Raw genomic sequence first — 21435 nt, forward strand, 5'->3', positions numbered from 1 at the left:
CACCCCCCAGACCTCCATTTTGACTACCAAGTAACCCTACAATAATATTTTTTGACTTTTGTTCAGAATATTTAGGACATTAAAAAAGTCCAGTAAACTCATAAAGATAAGACATGTTCAAAACAATACATGACATTAAAGACCCATTTGATACTTATCAGACACGTACCAGAATCACTATTTTGCATGGAAACATTGTCACCATTCACAAACCCTACCAAAGAACTCTCCGCTCTTGTTTCACCTGAGTCAGGTCAGAGAAGCATTCATCATATTATGCTAGGTGGAAAGATAGAGGCCAAAAAGCTAAAGACAAGATAACATACCCATGCTGTTTTCACCACCTGAGGATTCTTCCTCAGATGGAGTGTAAACTTCGCTACTAATGATCCTTCCCTTCCATATGCCGTTAAGGCTTGCCTGATAGATAAGATACCCGTCAACAAACTCAGTTGCGAATAAGAAATTAAAAATTAATGACACACTCATGAAAAAGGGCAATGGAAGCCAGTTCTCAGTGGTTACCATACCTCTTCGTCGGCATCAGGTGCAATAAAAGCAAGAGGATTGATCAAAGCCACTTGAGTAATGGAGGCAACTTCCTCCATCTCAGTCGGTATCCTACCTAGGGAAGAATCAGGCTTCTGTTTTCTATACATGTCAAGCAACTTACCCCTTGGATACCGAAACATAGAGGCTGAAGCGCTTTGTTTATCAGGAATACTTTCATTTCCTAAAAAAGCACATGCACCAGCACCAATTGAGGAGGTTGACGAACCCCTCCCAACTGCAGATGCCCTTCCTCGGCCCACAGTGAAGCCTAAATTTGGGCCCTCGGCTCGTCCTCTATCAAGTCCAAACCCAGGTGCAGCGCGATAAGAAGTCGGCCCAGCAGACTGGGCTTCCATCCTATGACGTGGCCTCCATTTGTCACGAGGGTCAGAGTCCCGTTCAGAAGTAGCACGGATGCTGCTAACCACAGATTGGCTTTCACTATGAGGCTCTTCCTTGTCCTTGTAATTATTATTATCTACCTTCTCAGAACGGGTTTCTTTCTCTTTGTCATCAGGACCCCAGCGAGATGACCATTTGTTGTCGCGGCGAGGTTCATGTACAGCAGCACGAGAAGTAACATCATGCCACCTATCAGAGGAAGCAGTAGTTTTAGTGTCACCAGTTTCTCTGGTTGGGACATTGTCACTGCGACGTTCAGTTTTTCTCCGATCAGCTTTCCTGACACCGAGTAAACCAGTTTCTCTTTCCTCTTCACGCCATCTGCGACTAGTTTCATTGTCAGGCACAAGTTTCCTCCAGTCCTTTTTGTCTTCGGGTGAATCCAAGCGCCATGCATCCTTGAGATTAGGGTCACTTGGGTTTCCCATGGGCACAGGAGTAGGAGATCGAACATCCTACCACAGAGCAACAAGATCAGATGAAAGAGTATGTTACAGAGAAACAACAAAACTCATACTGTCTACATACGAAGCCATATTAAGGTGAAAAAAAGAGAAGAAAAGTTAGGCAATATAAGGTATAATACCATCTTGCTATCGGTTGATTTCGTGTAAAGCCACTGAGGAGACAAAGGAATGTTGTTATCTGAGGCCAATTCTGCAGAAAACAAAGACGAGCTAGTCAATGGCTGAAGGAAATCTAACCAACCGAGTCAGGAAACCAATAGTGCAGGAATTAGAGAATCATTGGTTCTTAGTTCCTCCAGATCCCAAACTCTGGAATCGGAAACAAAAGAGAATTACGTCTGTCGTTTAAATCCAAACATGAAGTTGCTAATGCATCTAAGGTTGCTAAAAGAAATCGTAGAACCCTAATCAGCACAACAATATTAGCTAGGTCAAATTGTGATGAATCTGATAGATATACATGGCTGCCGCATCCTATTTGGGAATTCAGATCCACAAACCAAACGATTACATTCGTTTCTCCGCATTCAAATCGGTCCAGAGAGAGAGAGAAATTCAAATTCAAATTAACGAAATCCAAAACAGAAGAAGAAGAAGAAGACGACGAGGATTGAGAGGCGCTTAGGGAAGTACCTTTCAACTGATCAGATTTGGAAAAGATGAGATCGTCAGGCAGATCGAACTTCCCTTCGGCCATGGCAGGACTGGAACAACAACCGACTTCGAGATTACGTAAGAAGAAGGAGACGACGGAGGAGGCACGGAGCGAGCGCAGTTGAAAAAAAAAAGCCAAGTTAGAAAGGGCTTTGGAGGAGATTTTGATTGAGAAAGAAACTTTTGTTTGCTGGTTATGGATTTGAAGCCTTTAGGAAGAGAAGAAAGCTTTTTTTGGTTTCGTGTCTCTGAGATCGAGAGTGAGTGAAGGAGCAAGAGATGAAGGGAAAGGCTAAGGCAGAGGCTTTTTGCTTGTTTGCTTACATCACAACACCGATCCGACTTTGCCCCCAGGTTTTGTTTTTTCCTTCTTTTTTTTTTTTTTTCTTTTCTTTGTCAACCCCCAAGTGTTTTTATTTTTTTAAATTATCATTGCGTTTATTTATTAATGGTACTTTGTATAATGTATTAAGTTAAAATTTTCCCTTATTGTTTTGTTCCAATATTATCAAAAGTTTCAATCATGGTATTTAAAAATTAACGTTTCTGCCTTAATTGTATGTTTTTTTTGGTTTTCTTGGAAAACGATACGTTAAAAGTGGTACTTAATATATTTTGATTGAAATATATATACTTTTAACTTTTCAACAAGATTTGAAGATAAGGCTCTCGAATAGCTAAACCAAAATTCTGGTATTGAACCCACAGTGTAGTCAGTCTATAATATATAACTAAGGGACATCGAGGTTAAGGATTAAATTGCGTTGCCAAGAGTTATTGAGCAGCTGATGAACAACTTTCTTTGCGATAAAAAAGCAATAAAAAGGTAACAATACTCAAATCTCATGTTCTGCTTTGGTGTGGGGGTGCCTCTGCTTTTTTTGCTAAACCCGTTGCAGATTCTACATGTAAAACCAATAAACCCAACAACACAAGATTCAACAAGTAAAACCAACCTCTGCTATTATTTTTTTGTTAAATCAGGAAAAGACAAGAGTGTTGATCTACGATTCCTTACAAACTACCGACCATGTTTCTAGCTTCTCTTCCGCCTTAATTCTTTTTCAAACCACTGCTACAGCTTTTTGTGTTGCTAGCTCCCGGCGGATTTGGTGCATCTGATTCACCGCACGCCCTCAGAACAGCCTCATTCTATTGAGAGATGGAGAAGCACATGTTAATTTATCAGGACAAATGAATTCCCAAGTATGCAAACGCTAAATGATTCTACTTTGGTTCACTATCACTGAAGCCGACATACTCTATTCCTAGTTCCAATTTCCTAAGGCCTATCAAGAACAAAATTTTGAGTGCATAGGTAAATTTACAAACTACACAATTGGAGTTGCCCATAACTCAATACAACTAATCAAACCTGATGAGACCACATCACACAAAACTGAACAATGCCTGAAACAATTTTTGCAAATGAAAACTCGTAATTTTGAAATGAAGCCATCAACATTTTGTCAGGAAACATCAACGAACACAGTCCTAAACCTAATCCATCCTTTACATGTATATAGAAACACATCGATCACGAATATAGATAGACTAGGAAAAAATGGGAGAAAGGTTAATCAAAACCCTAAAAAGATGGGAAAAAGGAGAGTACCTGCCAAACGCGACGGAGGCGGGTTTTGGCATTGGCTTTACGAGTAGGTGTAAGCTTGATTCGTTTCCAAAGAAGACCACCGGAATCGTGCTTCTTCACTAGTTCCATCACCCTAGTTCCCCAAAACGCACCCATTCCTCCTCCCATCGCCGCCTCTCCTTTCTCTCTCTCTCACTCTCAAAAGACAAACAAAGGTTTCTTAGATCATCAGTTTTCCAGATTTCCCTCGATCAGCCCATTATTTTTTAGTAGACTATAGGCCCATTTCATCTACGAGCTTTACAATTTTTTCTAAATTATAATATTAATTACCTTTTTTATAGAAAAATAATTTTCAGTATTATTACCACATGTTTGTTTCCACAACTTTTCGGGTTATTGGAGGCATATTTATGATACTTTACAATTTTTACATGATTGATGATAAACAGTAATTTGCACCAAAAAAAAGAAGATAAACAGTAAAAGGTTGATTGACAATGTGAAGACAAAAAAGAGTGGGGATACAGCGTGTACAGTAGTAGTACATCCAACTTGGTTTGGTACTTGTACCTCGAGTAAATGTTATCTACAAAAATAATCCAGACGGACGGAGGACTTCTAATGTTTTCTCAAGTGCTAAAAAAAGGCAACAACATATGCTCTTATCTCAAGATATAACTCTAGGATGGAAAACCCAAGATATACAACAAAACGTAACTCTCTCTCTCTCTCTCTCTCTTTGAGTTTACCAAGGTTTAAGGTCACCAGTCGGACCAGCAGTCCAGTTCAGTGCCTTCTCACCTGCCTTCAGGTATATGCTTTTGTCGTGGGGTAACTTCCTAGCTAACCCGTTAAGAATCTGATGGAATGCATCCCCTGGTTGTGCTGGTTGAGGGAAAAGCATGGCTCGTTTCATCGAAGGATTTGCGAGGAGTCTCTGTTTTCTGAGGATCACTTCTGTTGGTATCGACGTCAGGATCGTGTCTAGCTCAGGGACATCTTTCTCCGCAACAAAGACCCCTATTTCTTCCCAAGGGATGGCGTCTGCGAAAGGGAGTACTATGTCGTCCGCTATGATAACTGGAATGCACCCAAACACAACTGCTTCAACTAACCTCGGGCTCCATGGTGCCCACCCTAGAGGACATAGACAGAATATGGCTCTTTGCATGTCTTCGTAGTATGTTGTCGGGTGATCTGTTGAGATGTCGAATAGAGGGTTGTTCTTGAAATTCTCCCACACTGCTGCTCTTGCACCTCTGTACAAAGAGAGAATTCCATTCAGCAGATTCCAAAACAACTTGATATTATTTGACTTAGTTCCTAATGAGGAATGATGAACTGTAATCTTAATAGGTAGATCTTGATATATAAGTGCTTCTTTTATTGTATGAAGCTATTGAGTTTTTTTGTGTAAAAATTAATGTAAGACTAGTGTACAAGTCGGCAAAATGTGTACCTTGCATAATAGCCACCTTCTGGGTCGTTGTTAACATCGTAGAACAAACCACGGAAGTAGACAAAGATAGAGCGAGGAATATCTGGAGGAATAAGATGAGCCTGCATCTTCTGTGGAGGTGCAAAAGGAGGAATAGTGATAGAGCCTTGGTCCAAACACACATGGTTCCTCTGACCAAATGTCTGAACCAAAGTGGCTCGCTGGAGTAGCGGAAGAATCCCTCTTTCAATGGCTTTTTCTTCCTGTTCAATGTACATTAAATCTTCAATTCGCACACAAATCAAATCATTGGACTATTCTACAATCTTAAGAAATACAATCATAAGCACTAGTGTGATAATGATGATACAAACAGCTAACTATAAGGTAATAATCATGTACATTGTTAGATCAAAGAGATCTACCTGATAGTGGAAGCAAGCTCCAAAGTCATGGGGCACAACAAAGAAGTGATCAGCTCCTTCAGTCCGATTCCAATAAGGCCAATTTGACGAGACTAGCTGTATGGCGCTTCTCATCATACGCGGAGATTTAAAAGGCAATGGCAAGCCGGTAGGAGTGAGATCACAAGTAGGGTAAATAGGAGTGTAAAACCAATCAGCTTCATCAGGATTACGCGTTCGAACAGGACTAGATAAGAGAAACCTATGCATAAAAATCTCAGCAGCAAACATGTGTGTAAGACATCTAGGATCCTTTTGAAGTAATTTCTTGTTGTACTTGCTTGGAAGCTCGTATACATAAACCTTAAGCTTTCCAACTGGATTATCCTCCAAAACATCACCAGCACTTCCTGCATTTTATAACAAACCTTTTGTTGAACTCTCTTGACACAGCAAATCAAAATTGATTATAACATAAACCAATTTGTAAAGGGACACAACACATTTCAAATGGTTTGACTAAAACTAGTGACTAATCACATTCCAAAGTTGTACCTGAGATTCGCTGTCCGAAGGGTTTGTTCAGCGGAAGAAGCGGAGAAGAAGAAGAGGAAATGAATAATGGCGGAGAGGTAAGAGCGAATCTTCATATCCGACGGAGATGTGTGGGTCGGGTTGGATCGAAGAAGAGAGAAGAAGGAAGAGGGAGCATATAAGGGAAGAGTATCGTTGGGAAGTCATGGGCGCAGTGGTTGACGAGTTTACTTCGGGATTAGGTTTTAGGGTTTTTTTAATTCATAAGGAAGATGCGAATTTCTGAAAACGAAACATCAAGAAGACGATGGAAAACGAAATTGGGGGAAAATAAATAGCTTCAAGTCACAGACAAGTCTCAAGAAAAATTGCTTGTGATATACTTTCCAAATGTATTTTTCAACGACCAGACAGACACGGAGGTAACAACTGGTTCACGACGTCACAAAGTCAAAACGCGCGGTCCCATTATGGGCTAAGTTAATGTCCATTAGTAGGCTTCATTGACATTAAAGTGGCCCATTAGACATCACAACGAGGATACTTTTGTGTGCTTATTCTCTCCCAATGGCTGCTATAGTGCTATGGTAACATAATTTATCTCCAAAAAAAAATTGAGGAAAATTGTAGTACTAAAATTTAACTTTTAAACTGGGAAAAATAGACTGGAGTGGACAATGTACTTTGATATTCAATCTAATTATAAACAAAGATCATACGTATAGGACTGGTGGGAGATCATAGTACAGTGTGGTACACTAAACTTTATAGTTTGTCATCAAATTAAAAAGAATCAAAAAGATTGGTTTTGACAAATTTTATATGAAGAACCAAGTAGAAAAGTCAATGGTTGAGTGACATGAGTTAGGTTGGTTTAGACTTTAGACCTCTCTCAATAGGCATCATTGATCACGGCGCTTGTTCAATTATTCCGTCTCCAATTGGTACGTTCCTTTTCAAAGATCTCTCTCTCTCTCTCTCAGTCCCAAAGAAAATGCAAACAATAATTTCTCCACTACTTGTCTCTCACCGTCTCTCACTTGCTCCTCCTGTCCCTCGTCTTCTCAACAACTACCACCACCGTGCTCCTACTTCGATCCGCCTCTCAAGTCACCGTTCTACCAACTCCCTCCGCCTCTTCTCCTCCACAGGTAGACCGTAGACCCCACCCCACCACCTCGTTTATTTCATTTTTTAAAAACGTTTTTGTTTTCTTTTGGAAAAAGAAGGATATTTTTTTGATTGGGTGGGGCAAATACGTCAAAACGTGAAATCATTTTTGGGATAAATTGGTCATTTTTGTCATCACTGTTTTCTCATTCGCGTCCTTCTTTAGGTCTGTCTGTCTGTTTGTGTGTGTTTTTACAAATCTGACGCCGAGTATTGTGCTAAAAGTAGTAGCAGCAGCAGCAGCAGCAGCAGCAGCGAGTCGGGACAGTGAAATGGCGACTGAAGATGTGCAAGATCCGAGAATCGCCAAGATCGCTTCTTCCATTAGAGTCATCCCCGACTTCCCTAAACCAGGTTCTCTCCTGTTTACGAGGGTTTTGGGTTACTTATAGCAATTATCGTCTCTTACTCTTGATCTGAGTTGTGATCCTAATTTAGGTTTTTGTTTCTCTGGATTGGATTTTTATATCGCAGGGATCATGTTTCAGGACATAACGACGCTTCTTCTCGACACTGAGGCCTTTAAGGATACCATTGCTTTGTTTGTTGAGAGATACAAAGACAAAGACATATCTGTTGTTGCAGGTAACTCTTTTGTGTGGTCTGTTTTGTTCAATTGATAATTCCCATTACCAAGATTAGTTGCTTTTTTTTTATAATTGAGCTCTACGAGTCTTACAATGGCCTTTGATTGAATTCTGAGTATGTTACTTTAAAATGGAAGTTTGTATCTCTGGTGGATGAATTTTTTCGTTCTTGCCTTAATGGAGATGTTGTGGTGAGTGCAGGTGTTGAAGCTAGAGGTTTCATTTTTGGCCCTCCTATTGCGTTGGCTATTGGTGCCAAATTTGTTCCCATGAGGAAGCCCAAGAAGTTGCCTGGTATTTTTTTTTCTTTTCTTTCTTCTAGTGTGACTTGCTGTTCTAATATCTAGTTACATCGAACTGTCTAAGTTAACTCTAAGTTTACAATTGTTAGTATCTCGGACTTGAGTAAGGTGACTTTTATCTTCCTATCTATGGCTTCGATTACTCTATGTCTATGATGCTGCTCATTTTCTAGATCATATATATACCTTTGTGGTAACTCCCAGTAGCTTGAGTGGGTTTTTTTTTGGTTACATATCCATGGTGTCTAAGTCGTTTATCTTGACCAATTACGAAAAAGGTGTTAAAGTAATTTAGAGACTTGTTGAGCAGTGCCAAATAAGTATCTCATTACTTGTTTATCCATGTAACTAAATTCTAGGCCTACTGATTTTTGGTTTCTTTAATAGGGAAGGTTATTTCGGAAGAGTATTCGTTGGAGTATGGAACAGATAAGATTGAGATGCATGTAGGTGCAGTAGAGCCTGGTGAGCGTGCTATTATCATAGATGACCTTATTGCCACGGGTGGGACTCTTGCTGCTGCAATCCGACTACTTGGTAAGTGCACAATTGAGAAGTAGATCAATTTATCCTTTTGATAATGCAACTCAAGTCCGTAATCACAAAATGTTTTAGTTATACTGTGATTCTTTCTCTCTCTCACTCTGCAACTGGTTGTGTGTTTGCAGAGCGAGTAGGAGTGAAGATTGTTGAGTGTGCTTGCGTAATTGAGTTACCAGAGCTTAAGGTTTAGCTTCGTTATCTCTTTTTTTTTTTCACTATCTGCTTCCAATCTCTCATAATTATTTGCTTACAAAGAGATATATCTCTGCAATGTTTTTGAAGGGAAAGGATAAACTAGGAGAGACGCCGCTATTTGTTCTTGTAAGCTCGGCTTAACAAGAAGAAAACTTAAAGGGGGATTATTGATTGGATCAAGTGTTGGTTCTATTTTTCACGTATGGTGAGACATTTTACTTGGGATTTGATCCATGTTGTTTCAAAATTATCATAATCGGCTCAGACTAGAAAATGGCATTTGAATGTCAGGATTCGATTGCAGTTCCGTTTGTTGGACCAATAAAAACCCCAATTAATAATAAGGTGTTATGGGCTTAATTAACACAGAGTCAAGTTGTAATGGGGGAAACTCGAGCTGGGGATTAAGGTTTTGGTAACTCAATTCTTCTTTTAAGTTTCGCAGCACCTTGCATGTTACTTCTTAGTTCTTACTACTCCCTATTTGACACAATGCTCGTCCGTGGCCGTCAGTAGAACGTGACAGTTTAGTACTTCAGATTAGTATATAGATAAAGATTATAATGTTTTTTTTTTATAAAAAACTATCATCTCAAAATGGTAACTCGTGATGTCTATAAATTATGTATACCATCAATCTGTGTCCAACCAAAACAAAAATCTCAATTCAATCAATACTGGTTCGAGAGTAAGAAACAAATCACTCATCCCCTCCAAACTTGCGTTACTTGTCTCTCTCCCCAAAATGATTACTTTGGTATTTTCACGTTTCACAGACACACTTTATAACACTACTATAAGACTAGGGTATTTTGGGAATGTTTAAAGCGTGCTTTAGTTGAAAACAGATAAAATGTGGACCAAAAGACAAAAATTCAAAATTACCTTAAAAAAATAAAATAAAACACACACAAAAAAAATAATCACAGCGTGGGTTGCTGCTGGGTGCTCTGGCTGGCTTTGCTGCTAACATTGACATGAACAACACACACACACTGCAAAATGACAAAAGACCCTTCATCGATTTCGGATCTTCTCTCTAACTAAATCGATTAAACTAATTCGAGGATTTTGGTTTTTAGTTACAACCCCCAGGCCCCAACAACAAAGCTCAAGTTACTATTACTACTTCCTTATCAAAATTTGTTCTCATGGCTGCTTCTGCTACGATTCGCGTTTCTCTTTCTCGCTGATTGTCTTCTCCTTCCGCCATTTTCATGTAAGCTTCTTTCCCTTAAACTCGTTTTAGCGTTTCATTATGCGAAAGCAACAAGGATTTGTGGTTTGATTTCTGAATTAACACATGTTTCTGTTTATTTTGTTTTCCCCATAGTGAAGCTGATTACAAAAGCAGCGTAGATCTGTGAATCTATTCATAGGAGGAGAAGATGTTGTGTGCTTGTTCAGGCGAACAATTCCGGTTCGAGGACCAGCCTGGTTCGCCAGAATCCCTAGCTACAAGAGATTTCTCAGCTAGTGGACTTTCTTCTCGAACTGCAGGAGGCGATTGGGATTCCAAACTCGATGATATTCAAGTTGACGAAGCTGAATCGACTCTAAAGGAAGCTCTCTCACTCAACTATGAGGTGTGTTTGTTTTAGCCTACTCTCATGTATCAGTTTAATTGGAACTATCTTGATGTTTGATTTTTTTTAAAATTTTCTGGCGGTATTCGTGGTGTTGTTAGGAAGCGAGGGCTTTGTTGGGGAGACTTGAATATCAGAGAGGTAATTTTGATGCAGCGCTTCAGGTGTTTAAGGGGATTGATATTAAGGTCTTAACTCCAAGGATAATCAAAGCCATTGTTGAGAGAACTCGTCCATGTAAACCACGCTCCAAACCTCTTATTGTGCCTCCCACCTCAATGTCAATGCATTCTGTTAGTTTACTTCTTGAAGCAATCTTGCTTAAAGCTAGATCACTTGAGGAACTCGGCTCTTACAAAGGTATATATGGAATATTTTAACTGTGGCTCTCTCCAGATTTTTTTTTTTTTGTTGTTGCATTGGAATCTATAGCTAGTAACATTGTTCTGCTGTTTTACCAGAGGCTGCGGAGGAATGCAAAATAATACTTGACGTGGTTGAATCTGCATTGCCAAGTGGCATGCCTGATGGTATCAACGGCTTCTCTAAACTGCAGAACATTTTTCAGAAGGCCCTCGAACTGCTTCCTTTGCTATGGACAAAAGCAGGGAATCATCACGAAACTATTGCTTCATATCGCCGTGCTTTATCCAGACCGTGGAATTTGGATCCCCAAAGGTTAGCTGTTACGCAGAAATCCTTGGCTTTGATTTTGCTTTACGGGGGTGTTGAGGCGTGCCCAAAAGACAATATCGAGGAAGCAATTGTGTTACTGATGTTACTTGTAAAGAAGATGGTCGTTGGGGACATACAGTGGGATCCAGAACTCATGGATCATCTCACTTACGCTCTTTCAATGACTGGGCAGTTTGAAGTGTTAGCGAACTATCTAGAGCAGATTCTTCCGGGTGTTTACACCCGTGGCGAGAGATGGTACCTTCTCTCCCTTTGTTACAGTGCTGCAGGGATTGATAAAGCAGCCATTAATCTATTAAAGATGTCCCTAGGCCCCTCTGAATCCAGACAGATACCACACGTTCCTTGGTTATTGTTTGGAGCAAAGCTGTGCTCTAAAGATCCAAAACACTCAAGGGACGGCATAAATTTTGCTCAGAAGCTGCTCGACTTGGCAAACAATCAGAGTGAACATTTGTTCAGCCAAGCACACAGTTTCCTTGGTGTATGCTATGGAAACACTGCAAGAAGTTCCAAATTAGACTCTGAACGGGTTTTCCTTCAGAAAAAGACTCTGTTATCACTAAATGAAGCAGCAAAGAGGCCAAGGATAATCCGGAACCGGACATTATATTTAACCTAAGCTTTGAGAATGCAGTTCAAAGAAATGTTCAGGCGGCTTTGGATGGTGCGGTTGAGTATTCTAGTATGGTAGGAGGAGGTTCAACTAGAGGATGGAAACATTTAGCTTGTGTCCTTTCAGCGGAGAAACGGCTTAAGGATGCTGAATCTATTCTGGACTTCACCATGGAAGAGGCTGGTGACATTGAAAAGTTAGAGCTTCTGAAGTTGAAAATTGTGCTTCATATGGCTCAAGAACAACCTAAGCAGGCATTGAAGACATGCAGCAGCTTGTTGGGCCTAATACGGGCGCAGGATAAATCTGAACAATCTGAGGTACCTAGTTTGGGTGTCATAATTCGAAAGAAACATATTCTGTGAATTCTGTGATATCTCTGACTAATCTTATTCTCTATTCCCAGATTTTGCTAAAGAAATGTGAAATGGAAGCTTGGCAAGAGCTGGCCTCTGTCTACGGAAAGCTAGGTTCATGGTCAGATGCAGAAACATGTCTCGAGAAGGCAAGATCCATGTGCTATTATTCTCCCAGAGGCTGGAATGAAACAGGTATGGAGAATAGACATTAAGAGCCATAAACGAACTCGTTAACCACATTCATAATATTCGCATAGGTAAGAAGCTCAATACATTTGCTTCTATGGTTGGGACAGGTTTGTGTCTAGAAGCTAAATCACTTCATGAAGAGGCTCTAATATCCTTCTTCCTCTCGCTCTCAATCGATCCAGATCACGTGCCCAGCATTGTTTCTATAGCAGAGGTTATGATGAAATCCGGAGGTGAATCACTTCCAACCGCTAAAAGTTTCCTCATGAATGCCTTAAGATTAGACCCGAGAAATCATGATGCGTGGATGAAGCTAGGGCACGTTGCCAAAATGCAAGGTTTGTCACAGCAAGCTGCAGAATTTTACCAAGCTGCATATGAACTAGAACTATCGGCTCCAGTACAGAGTTTCACTTGACGTGCGGGCAAGCTAAGTGAAAACAGGTAACAAAATCCTCTAAGGGCCTCTAAATAAGGTTGCAGAGTGGCAGATACTTGCCTTGAAAGCATTTGATAAATAAAAGTTGTAGTTTGTTGGATGGTACCATGGTAATGTAAGAACAGCTACCAATTTTGAAGGGTTAACTCACAAATCTACCTTATGTCTCAGGCACTTCCTTAGATAAAAGAATACCACGCTTACTCACCGATAGTATTCACTGTGAGATCTGTTTGGAAACCGAGTTTCACCTCATCGACGTTGCATTGATACTTGATAGTAAGAGATAAGCCGCATAATCCTTTATAGACCACCTACTTTCTATTGGGAACAATTGCTTAAGAATACTACATCACACACGGCCCCTCAAATACCGATCATGCGTATAGGCGGTTCCCTTACTCTGCACGGAGACCTGGAACCTGGACCTATACCGGTCCAGTACTTTGTTTGATAAGTTTTGGAAGTCCAGTCGTTACATGACTAAACAGCTAATAAAAGTTGGATAATAAATATAAATCTTGCTGCCATTTTTCTCTTATAAATGTGATTTCACTACTCCTAAACCTTCTTTAAAATATAAAGGCCACACACATACTCCAAACCTATAATTTAAGCCTTGCTCCCAACCTAAACTTGGTTCAAGATGTAAGAGTTCCCAAATATTCTACGTTACAGTTTTCCATAAAGACGCAAACAGATTTAAAACAAAGGTTTTCTTCCTCAAGCTGAAACGTTGTGTCGTTTTAGCACTTTAACATTTGAGTTTATAGAGCTTCTGCTTCTATGATTGCTTCCTGCTCAAGTCAATGTACACAACAACATTTTGTCACATTTACAAACCAAATTAAATATTAAAGTTTTGCATCGTCAAGAGATTATTAAACCATTCTGAAACGAGGAACTTTTTCTTCTTAATTCATACTGTATTTTAACAGCAGAAATTATAACTAACCAACATTTACATATTAGCTATAGTCTATAGAGGATATATCATTACGCTAAAGGACTACTAAAGATGGTAACACACATACTCAAAACCTAAACTAAACGTTGCAGCTTGACCGACAAGTCTCTCTGCGGTCCGTTGTTGGGTGAAACCTCCACGTAAAGACATAATCTTTGGAGTCACATGCAAGTTTCGTAACATCACAAAACGCGTGCATGTACTCCTCCTTACCTTCTCTTTCCCACTCTATCCTCACCCAGCAAGAGAAACCATTGTTCTCATTCATCACCGGAATTTTGGATTCACAAAAATGGATCATCACTTCTCCACAGATCCTCTTCCCTCTCACCATCGAATCGAGCCACGAGCACTCGGGCTGCCCCATCATCTCCTTGTACGCCGAGTTCACGACTCTGACCCTGTTGCTGGAATCGGTGATCACAGAGGGCAATTCGTCGGACTCTACTTCCTCTTCGACCTCACTTGGAGTTTTCTTGTTGGTTTGAGGCAGTGGAGATGGGTTCGTTAGTGGGTTTATGTATGCTACGTTGATCTTTGAGCAAACCGGCCTTATAGGCTGGGGTGAAATGACTCCGCTTGTTGTGATTGTAGTTGTGGTGATGGGTCCTTGTAGTTGCTTCAAGAAATCTATCTCTTGTACTACTTCCGCTGTATTGTTTAGATCAATGACACCCTTTCCTTTGATCTCTGGCTCCATGCATTTGGAGGGAAGAGGAGGAGAGCATTGAAGAAGAGGCAGAGTCACCAAAGCAGAAGAGCCACCATTCTCCAACGCGTAGCCAACTTGAGTGAGGTTAGGTAAACCATGATGAGTGAAAGCCTGAAACGACAGCGTTTTAATTGGGCCAATAACACGTTGCGTAGTAGTAGTAGTAGTGGTAGAAGAAGTGGGCGAGGAAACACATGATGACTTCGGTCTCTTCATAGCAAGAGAAGAAGGACCCATCCCACCTCGTCCTCGCTTACGGGTTCTTGTAGGCTGCGCTTGAAGCTGAGGCCATAGGTTACGAAGGTAAGGAGATTGGCTGATCTTGTGAGACATATAGGAAGAAGGGTCATCGTCGTTGACACGAGGCGTCCCGGGCTTAGGAGCAATGGGTCTGTATTTAGACAAGATCTCAGCTGTTTTAAGAGTTGTTGTAGAGTGAGAATGGTGCGAATGAGGATTGAGTATCTTTATCATGACGTCAAGCTAGGAGAAGATTAAAAAAGAAACTCAAAGAAGGAGAAGATATGGATGTTGAGAGATCAAAGAGAGGTGATGAGGTAGGGAAGGTTATAAGAAGAGGTGAAGGGCCAATAAGAGGGAGGCGAATATTAAGGAAGAAGGACATTTGGGGAGAGAAGGATGGGTACGTGTTAGTGAGGGTTGGGGATAGGGACACGTGTGAGGAAATGAGTTAATGTGCCGTTTTTACAAGAAGGTATTGGGGATATGTGGTTCGGTTCACCAATCACAGAGGATGTCACCGCAACGCGTGTTGTTGCTGGGCGTCATGCGTGCCTACACCTATCCCCGGCTCTTTTTTTTTTTTTTTTTTCCTTTCTCTTCAGTTTTAGTTTTTGTTAACCGCATGCAATGTACTTAAAAACAATATTTGAGGGCTTTTTTTCAATTTATTTTTGTTTTGATGTGTTAGGCGTTATTGGCGTCAACTTTGCTTCTTCGAGATAGTTAGAGAGGTGTGGCTAAGTGATTGGTCGGTTAGGGAGTAACACGAGGCAGTTGCAGCGTCTGTCTGCTCCATGCAACGGTGGGAGAGAAGGAGAAACACGTGGTGACTTTTTAGTTGACGTATCAGTGGCGGAGGTAGCATAATTGTAATTTGGAGGACAAGATTAGGATCAATTGACCCCTATGAATTAAAAAAAAAATGTAATTTTAAAAGAAAAAGTAGAAAATAGTAAAAAACATGCTTATTGATTTTTGTAGAAGAATAATTTTAGCACTATCAGATTAACCCGGAATAAAGCACCCATACTAGCTTATTGGTTTATTCATCGGAATGAATTATTTAGGTGTTGTTCATTTTTGTCAACAAAAAAAAACATTTGAATAAGTTTTAAAATTTTAGTTAAAAATTTGAAACTCATTTGGATGATTCTAGTTGGACCATTGGATAAAGATAATTTATAAAAAATAACAGAAAAATTATTGATTGATCATTCAAATGAACTATTTTTTTATCTTGTTTGTTGGATCAGTTGTCATTAAAATAAATTATTTAGATATATCATTTAAATTAATCATTTATATGGAAATGCTAAATGATGAAACGAATATGGCCTAATAAGACTAAGCAAGGTCCAGCCCATCAGAATTCCTAATTCGGAGGAAAAAATTGGAGTCGCACTTCCAAGATGACATTTGAACTGAATGTCGATTTGGAGGACAAGATTAGAATCTGAGAAGAATATACAGAAAATAATCAAATATGTATCAATTGAGGAGTTTCTATCTCATTTATTTTTTATTTGGACAAATAATACTCTATCTTTTTTGGTTAGAAAAATAATAATTAATCAATATTAATTAATATCTCAACTTCTAAATGTTGTAAGTTTCATACCTAGCATGTGTATTATTATCTGAGAATTACAATTTTGACCTTAAAAACAGAGTTTAATACTAGTATATTTATTTTAGATAAAAGAAATAAAACAGAACAAAAAAAACAAAAAAAAAACAGAAAATCACGCCGAGAACGTCATCTTCTTCGTCGTGCTTCTTCTCTAAGAACCTGCTGTGTAGATTTGTGTTCATTTTTTTCACCAAAACCAAAAATCCTAACTAGATTTCATAAAAATTCTCCATGGGGTTTGTTTTCTCTTTCAATTTGAAGAGGAAAGACACATAAACACGATGTCGGAAACTGAAAATTTAGATCTAACAAGTAGACATAAAACAGAAGATAAATATATATGATTGTAGGTATATAGCGATTTGCCTAATTTGAGTTCGGTTTTATTGTATGGGTATGCCCAATTTTCCTAAAGCTTAAATCTTTGGTAATGTTATTGTCGGTGTTTCTTAATAGAAACAAATCATAAAAAAAAAAAAATTCTGGGTTTTCGTTTCAGCTTGTGACGGTGATAATTCTGGCAACCTGCGAGTTAGAGTCAAGCTTCTTCACCTTCACCATCATCAAAGAATCGTGACCAGAGGAGAAAAACATAAGACCATCACCGAGTCAGCCACTTCCGATGTGGTCTCCACCGAGTCAAACATTTCTTTTTCCTTTTTTATTTTTTTTCTATTTTATTTAAAACAGAAATTATTTTAAGATCAAAATTGTAATTCTCAAATAATAATAAACATGCTAGGTATGAAACTTACAACATTTAGAAGTTGAGGTATTAATCAACATTGATTAATTAAATGAGATATTATTTTTCCAACAAAAAAGGATAGAGTATTATTTGTCAAAAAAAAAAAAGGTACTTTTAAGCTTTTTTCCCCGTTTCCTAAAGCAAAAAAAGAAACTACGAAAGAGAAAAGAGGAAAGAAAGATTCGGAGAATACAACTTTGTTTTAGTATTCAAAAACTCTAGACTCGACATCTACAACGAAAACCCTAAATTTTTTCTTACGAAATCTAACGATTCTTGTAAACAAATGGTTGGATCAAATTCTTGAATCAATAAAAATCTCGTTCAATTTATTGAGCTTATGTTACTCGTCCGATTTATAGTCCGTGTGGATTATCTTCGCACAACCCCATAAAATCATTAAAAATATGTTTATTGATTCGTAGAAAGTAATTTTTTTTCGTAGAAAGTAATTAAAATAAATTTTGGTTATTAGACAAAAATTGCCCCTATAAGCGTAAATTCTACCTTCGCCACTGAACGTATGGCGCTTCTTTTCTCGTACGTGTCTTGATTTTGTCATCCTTTTTTTTCTTTAAAACCTGACTTCGCCGTTTAACATCCTATATTTGGTCCACACACACATATTTTATTCTAAATGAACTATATAACCTTCTAATATTTTACCCAAAATGCAAGGCTTGTTGCCACGGCAAGCAGCATGCATGCCTGCATAGGAACTAGAACTAGAACTATCGGCTCCAGTAGAGTTTCACTTGACCTTCGAGATTTCAGTAAAGCAGAGTGGCAGATACTTAGACTTAAAAAGTTTTTGATAAATAAAACTTCGAAGTTGTAGTTTAAGTTGTAGATATACATAAATATCTATAGTACACTGGTTTTGACTTATCTAAATACAAGAGAAATTACATTTAAGAGATATAAACATATCTTATAGATATTTATGTATATCCGTATCTAACAGTTTTGATGAAACTCCTTAATCCTTCCGCATCTTCCGCATGTAAGAAGTACACACTATTCATGAGAACTTTCTGGTCCAATTTAGTAAATAGGTATAAAAGATGGAGACAGATCACAAGGATTGTTCTGTTGAGAAGCATACATGGATATATAGCAGCAAGAAGGACAGATTATGGTTTTAAATCTCCCTCATATGAAGCTGACCTCGTTGCCTTTGGAAAAGTTTGGAAGGGGTTGCTACTAGAAATCAGCGGAGGTCATAGATTACCTCAATTGTAGGGTCTAATTATCTATCTTAATTAATCCTTAGAGAAGAACTTAATTAGAGATGTTTGCTTAGTTTAAATTTTGGTCGGAGTCATGGTTTCGGCGAAAGAAGGAATGTTCGGCAATGCTAATGTTCTTTCCAGACAAAGTTCGTTAATGGAGTTTCAACTTTCAAGAGTGCAAAGGAAACAAACCAATTGATCTGTGCTTAATTTAGATCACTGAAGAAATTCCACAAATATATAGAAATAAATAAACAATCAGGTAAATCCTTTGAGTTGGGAGAAACTGGATCGAATACGGTTGCACTTCGATAGACGGAGAATGTCGGAAAAAGCTCTAATATCTTCGTGACAAATACGGCAACAATGTTCACCATCTCCAAGTTCAATGTCATCATCACCTTCTTCTACTTCTTCTACGTCTTTGTAATTGTAGTAATAATACCCCGACAAGCAATGGACGATTGCGTAGAAATACGAGAGTGCTCCAATAAATAGCCAGTAACCTAGCACGACGGCTTCCATTGACTCCATTGCTTTCAATATAACTTATATAAAAAATAAAATTAATAAAAAACACTTGTATAATAATAATGGCCGTAAAAGAAAAAAATGACTGATAGTTAAATGACCTACCAGAGAAACCAACTCCACAAATTCAAACAACACATAACGAGTCATATTTATAGGACGAAATCTTTCCTAATTCTAAAAGAAAATCTAAACCAAAAATATTCCATAACGCTTTGGAGTTTATCTCCTAAGCAAGAAAAAGAAAAAGAAAAAAAAAATTAAAAAGAAAAATAAAAACACACACAAAAAACTACACGTCGACTAGGATTTTTTGACGTAAATTTTTAAACAAATTGTAAATTAAAAAACTCGCCTGTATGTGCGGGTATTATCCTAGCCAAGCCATGTAAGCTACTTAAATGGTGTAATGGGATTTTAATTTGTGTGAATTAAAGTTTATTGTATTATAAACTAGGCAACATTTTCTAATTTCTTGGCTTGTTTTTTTGATACTAATTTCACAAATTAAATCCTGAGTAATTTCTAAATTAGTTATTTTCTAATACTGAAAGATTAAGTTGGTACGATGATAGATTATATATACAAGCATGATTTGGGCAGACCAAATGATAATAACCTTTAATATAACAAGCTTTTTATTCATCGTGTAGTATACGTATAGACATAGGAATGAAGGATCATGGATGAGATACGAGAGAGTTAGTTAGAGACTAGAGAGTAGAGAGTCCCATTTATTTATGTGGAGATAATTAAGAAAGCAAGCAAACTAAAGCAATTACAAGTACGAATAACAGAACATTTAGAGCAAAACTAAAAGAATCTAAAGCTCGTGCCCTTGGCGGCAGCATCCGCTGATCTCCATCATCGACACCTTTCTTTACACATATATGTAGTACACGTTACGTTCTCTTAATTTGTTCACGAGGTGAAGAATCTTTACTTGGCTTGCGATCCTTACATGCGCATCATAATGCTCACGGTTGTTAATGACAAATCACACCTAAATCTAATTCATTGTTTGATTTAGTTTTTGTTTACGATATATTTCACTATTTTTTTTTCATAGTTACAGAACTAATAACATTATATATGATGTAGAATCTGCTATATATGTTTTATGAAAATATTTGTAGCTTATTAAAAAGGAATAATGTATATTTAAAAAATTAAAAAGAGAAGACTGAAGAAAAACAATATGGAAATTAAACAAGTATTTAATAAATAAATGAAAGGCGTCATTAGAGACCCTTAATAATTCATAACCATAAAAGAAGAAGAAAATCTACCAAACTTATGTATTCTTTTTGACCAAGAAAATACTGTAATCATATTAATACGATCTATATGGGTCGTGTGCTTAATTAAAACTAGTGAAGATAGATCTAATATGCTTGCACTTGGACTTTTCAAGTGCTTTCTCGAGTGCTTTGAGATCTTTGAGATACTCTGGGCAGTGGTTGCGACCGCATATGCAGTGCGGCAATGCTTTCATCTGGTCGTATTTTAGACGTAGCTCACGACCTTCGTGTATAACGGCCTCTAGCGCGCAGAAGAGTACGAGCAATGGAACACCGATCGCAACAGCGGCAAGCTTCAACACCTCCAACGACACCTCCATACGTCCTTGATTCTAATTAACATCAATCAGCAAAGTACAAACAAACAAAAAAACAAAAAACAAACTAAAGATATATATATATATATATATATATTCTCAACGCGATGAATACTGGTAATTACATCATCATAAATACCTACAAAAATAGATATTAGTGTTCCTAAATTAATATACAACGTATCCCCAATCTAATAAATTAAACAGATAATCAACCCTAGAGATTAAAAAATTTGGAAAAAGGAAAGAAAATCAATACAAGAAATACAACACAATTCAAGTATATTTAACCAATTAACGAATACATAACCATGAATGTATCGATAATAATCTACCAATAGAAATTTTTTTTAACAAAACGAAAAACGAAAACTGAAACTGAGACAGAAATAAATCAACTTACCAAAGGTTGAATTCTCAAGGAATGCACAGTACTGGATCGTTGTCCTCTTTTGGGTATTGTAGGCAAAAGATGATCCGAAATAACAACACGAGACGTATTTATAGGACGAAACCTTTCTTCCTAATTCTACAAATATTGCAAAACACTTCTGAGTTTATCACTTAAGCAAGAAAAGAAAAAGAGAAAACACACAAAACCTACGTAGACTTGGATTTGTGGAACACGTCCGCTGCTGCATCAATCCCATACAGCCTCTTTGGCCCATTTGCAGATTACGAAGCCCATTAAATTTATTTGATTCGATCCTAAAATGTATAAAGCGTATAACTTTATTACATTCAGTTTCACATACATTGTATTATAATATATCGTGAAATGCATGTAGTATGTACTACACATGTACGTAGGCTGTCTCTTGTAAATTTAATTTTCGATAATGTTGTTCTAATTGTGAAAACATTTTGAATTATACGGCAAGCCAAGAGACTAATCTTATGAAACGGATGTGTGTGAGACCATTTCAGTAACGCGCGTTAATTAATATGGTAATATATATGTTCATCATGGATCAGTTGTTTTTCCATTGCAACACTTCTGGTTAATATAGTGTTCTGGAAGAAA

At 38.0% G+C, this 21435-nt stretch overlaps 6 protein-coding genes across 8 annotated transcripts in view; 2 read left to right on the top strand and 4 right to left on the bottom strand.

Annotated features, from left to right (window-relative positions):
* Positions 1-2415, bottom strand: part of LOC104741353 — a gene marked incomplete in the record, with an annotated part of 5693 nt that extends 3278 nt beyond the window's left edge. Inside the window, 6 exon segments of the mRNA XM_010462198.2 lie at positions 1-36; positions 170-244; positions 327-420; positions 531-1409; positions 1541-1611; positions 2055-2415. Of these exon segments, the coding sequence (XP_010460500.1) occupies positions 1-36; positions 170-244; positions 327-420; positions 531-1409; positions 1541-1611; positions 2055-2118 (1219 nt within the window).
* LOC104741354 lies at positions 2862-3903 on the bottom strand. Its single transcript, XM_010462199.2, has 2 exons — positions 3691-3903; positions 2862-3227 (listed from the first exon to the last, which is right to left on the bottom strand). The coding sequence occupies exons 1-2, from the start codon at positions 3835-3837 to the stop codon at positions 3129-3131; spliced, it is 246 nt and encodes an 81-aa protein (XP_010460501.1). The 5' UTR covers positions 3838-3903; the 3' UTR covers positions 2862-3128.
* Positions 4139-6415, bottom strand: LOC104741355 (probable beta-1,4-xylosyltransferase IRX10). Its single transcript, XM_019235365.1, has 4 exons — positions 6070-6415; positions 5536-5924; positions 5132-5373; positions 4139-4931 (listed from the first exon to the last, which is right to left on the bottom strand). The coding sequence occupies exons 2-4, from the start codon at positions 5803-5805 to the stop codon at positions 4418-4420; spliced, it is 1026 nt and encodes a 341-aa protein (XP_019090910.1). The 5' UTR covers positions 5806-5924; positions 6070-6415; the 3' UTR covers positions 4139-4417.
* On the top strand, positions 6948-9292 carry LOC104741356 (adenine phosphoribosyltransferase 1, chloroplastic). 3 transcript variants are annotated; one of them, XR_760308.2, is made up of 8 exons: positions 6948-7199; positions 7444-7572; positions 7693-7803; positions 8007-8099; positions 8495-8644; positions 8776-8834; positions 8933-9050; positions 9137-9292. XR_760308.2 is itself a non-coding variant. In XM_010462201.2 (7 exons), exons 1-7 carry the CDS (start codon positions 7043-7045, stop codon positions 8984-8986), a joined length of 753 nt encoding a protein of 250 aa, XP_010460503.1. In that variant the 5' UTR covers positions 6949-7042; the 3' UTR covers positions 8987-9292. The 3 variants fall into 3 exon arrangements, 2 of the variants coding, with proteins under 2 accessions (XP_010460503.1, XP_010460504.1); XM_010462201.2 differs by having other exon boundaries at positions 6949-7199; positions 8933-9292; XM_010462202.2 differs by having other exon boundaries at positions 6949-7199; positions 7447-7572; positions 8933-9292.
* Positions 9750-12898, top strand: LOC104741357 (tetratricopeptide repeat protein 7A). Its single transcript, XM_010462203.2, is given in 7 exon segments — positions 9750-10064; positions 10179-10431; positions 10533-10791; positions 10893-11708; positions 11711-12063; positions 12150-12294; positions 12399-12898. Coding segments are annotated over 6 exon segments (2082 nt in total). The 5' UTR covers positions 9750-10064; positions 10179-10233; the 3' UTR covers positions 12710-12898.
* LOC104741358 lies at positions 13607-14985 on the bottom strand. The gene has a single exon (XM_010462204.2). It carries the CDS (start codon positions 14881-14883, stop codon positions 13777-13779), a length of 1107 nt encoding a protein of 368 aa, XP_010460506.1. The 5' UTR covers positions 14884-14985; the 3' UTR covers positions 13607-13776.

The sequence above is a fragment of the Camelina sativa genome, chromosome 14, assembly GCF_000633955.1.
Source record: "Camelina sativa cultivar DH55 chromosome 14, Cs, whole genome shotgun sequence".
Lineage (NCBI taxonomy): Eukaryota > Viridiplantae > Streptophyta > Magnoliopsida > Brassicales > Brassicaceae > Camelina > Camelina sativa.

Coding starts and splice junctions, on each gene's coding strand:
- LOC104741354 (XM_010462199.2), bottom strand. CDS start 3,837: ATGGGAGGAGGAATGGGTGCGTTTTGGGGAACTAGGGTGATGGAACTA. Junction 3,228..3,690: donor GCCTCCGTCGCGTTTGGCAG/GTACTCTCCTTT, acceptor ATCTCTCAATAG/AATGAGGCTGTTCTGAGGGC.
- LOC104741356 (XM_010462201.2), top strand. CDS start 7,043: ATGCAAACAATAATTTCTCCACTACTTGTCTCTCACCGTCTCTCACTT. Junction 7,573..7,692: donor CCCCGACTTCCCTAAACCAG/GTTCTCTCCTGT, acceptor TTTATATCGCAG/GGATCATGTTTCAGGACATA. Junction 8,100..8,494: donor GAAGCCCAAGAAGTTGCCTG/GTATTTTTTTTT, acceptor TTTCTTTAATAG/GGAAGGTTATTTCGGAAGAG.
- LOC104741358 (XM_010462204.2), bottom strand. CDS start 14,883: ATGATAAAGATACTCAATCCTCATTCGCACCATTCTCACTCTACAACA.
- LOC104741355 (XM_019235365.1), bottom strand. CDS start 5,805: ATGTTTGCTGCTGAGATTTTTATGCATAGGTTTCTCTTATCTAGTCCT. Junction 5,374..5,535: donor GAGCTTGCTTCCACTATCAG/GTAGATCTCTTT, acceptor TACATTGAACAG/GAAGAAAAAGCCATTGAAAG. Junction 4,932..5,131: donor GAAGGTGGCTATTATGCAAG/GTACACATTTTG, acceptor CTCTTTGTACAG/AGGTGCAAGAGCAGCAGTGT.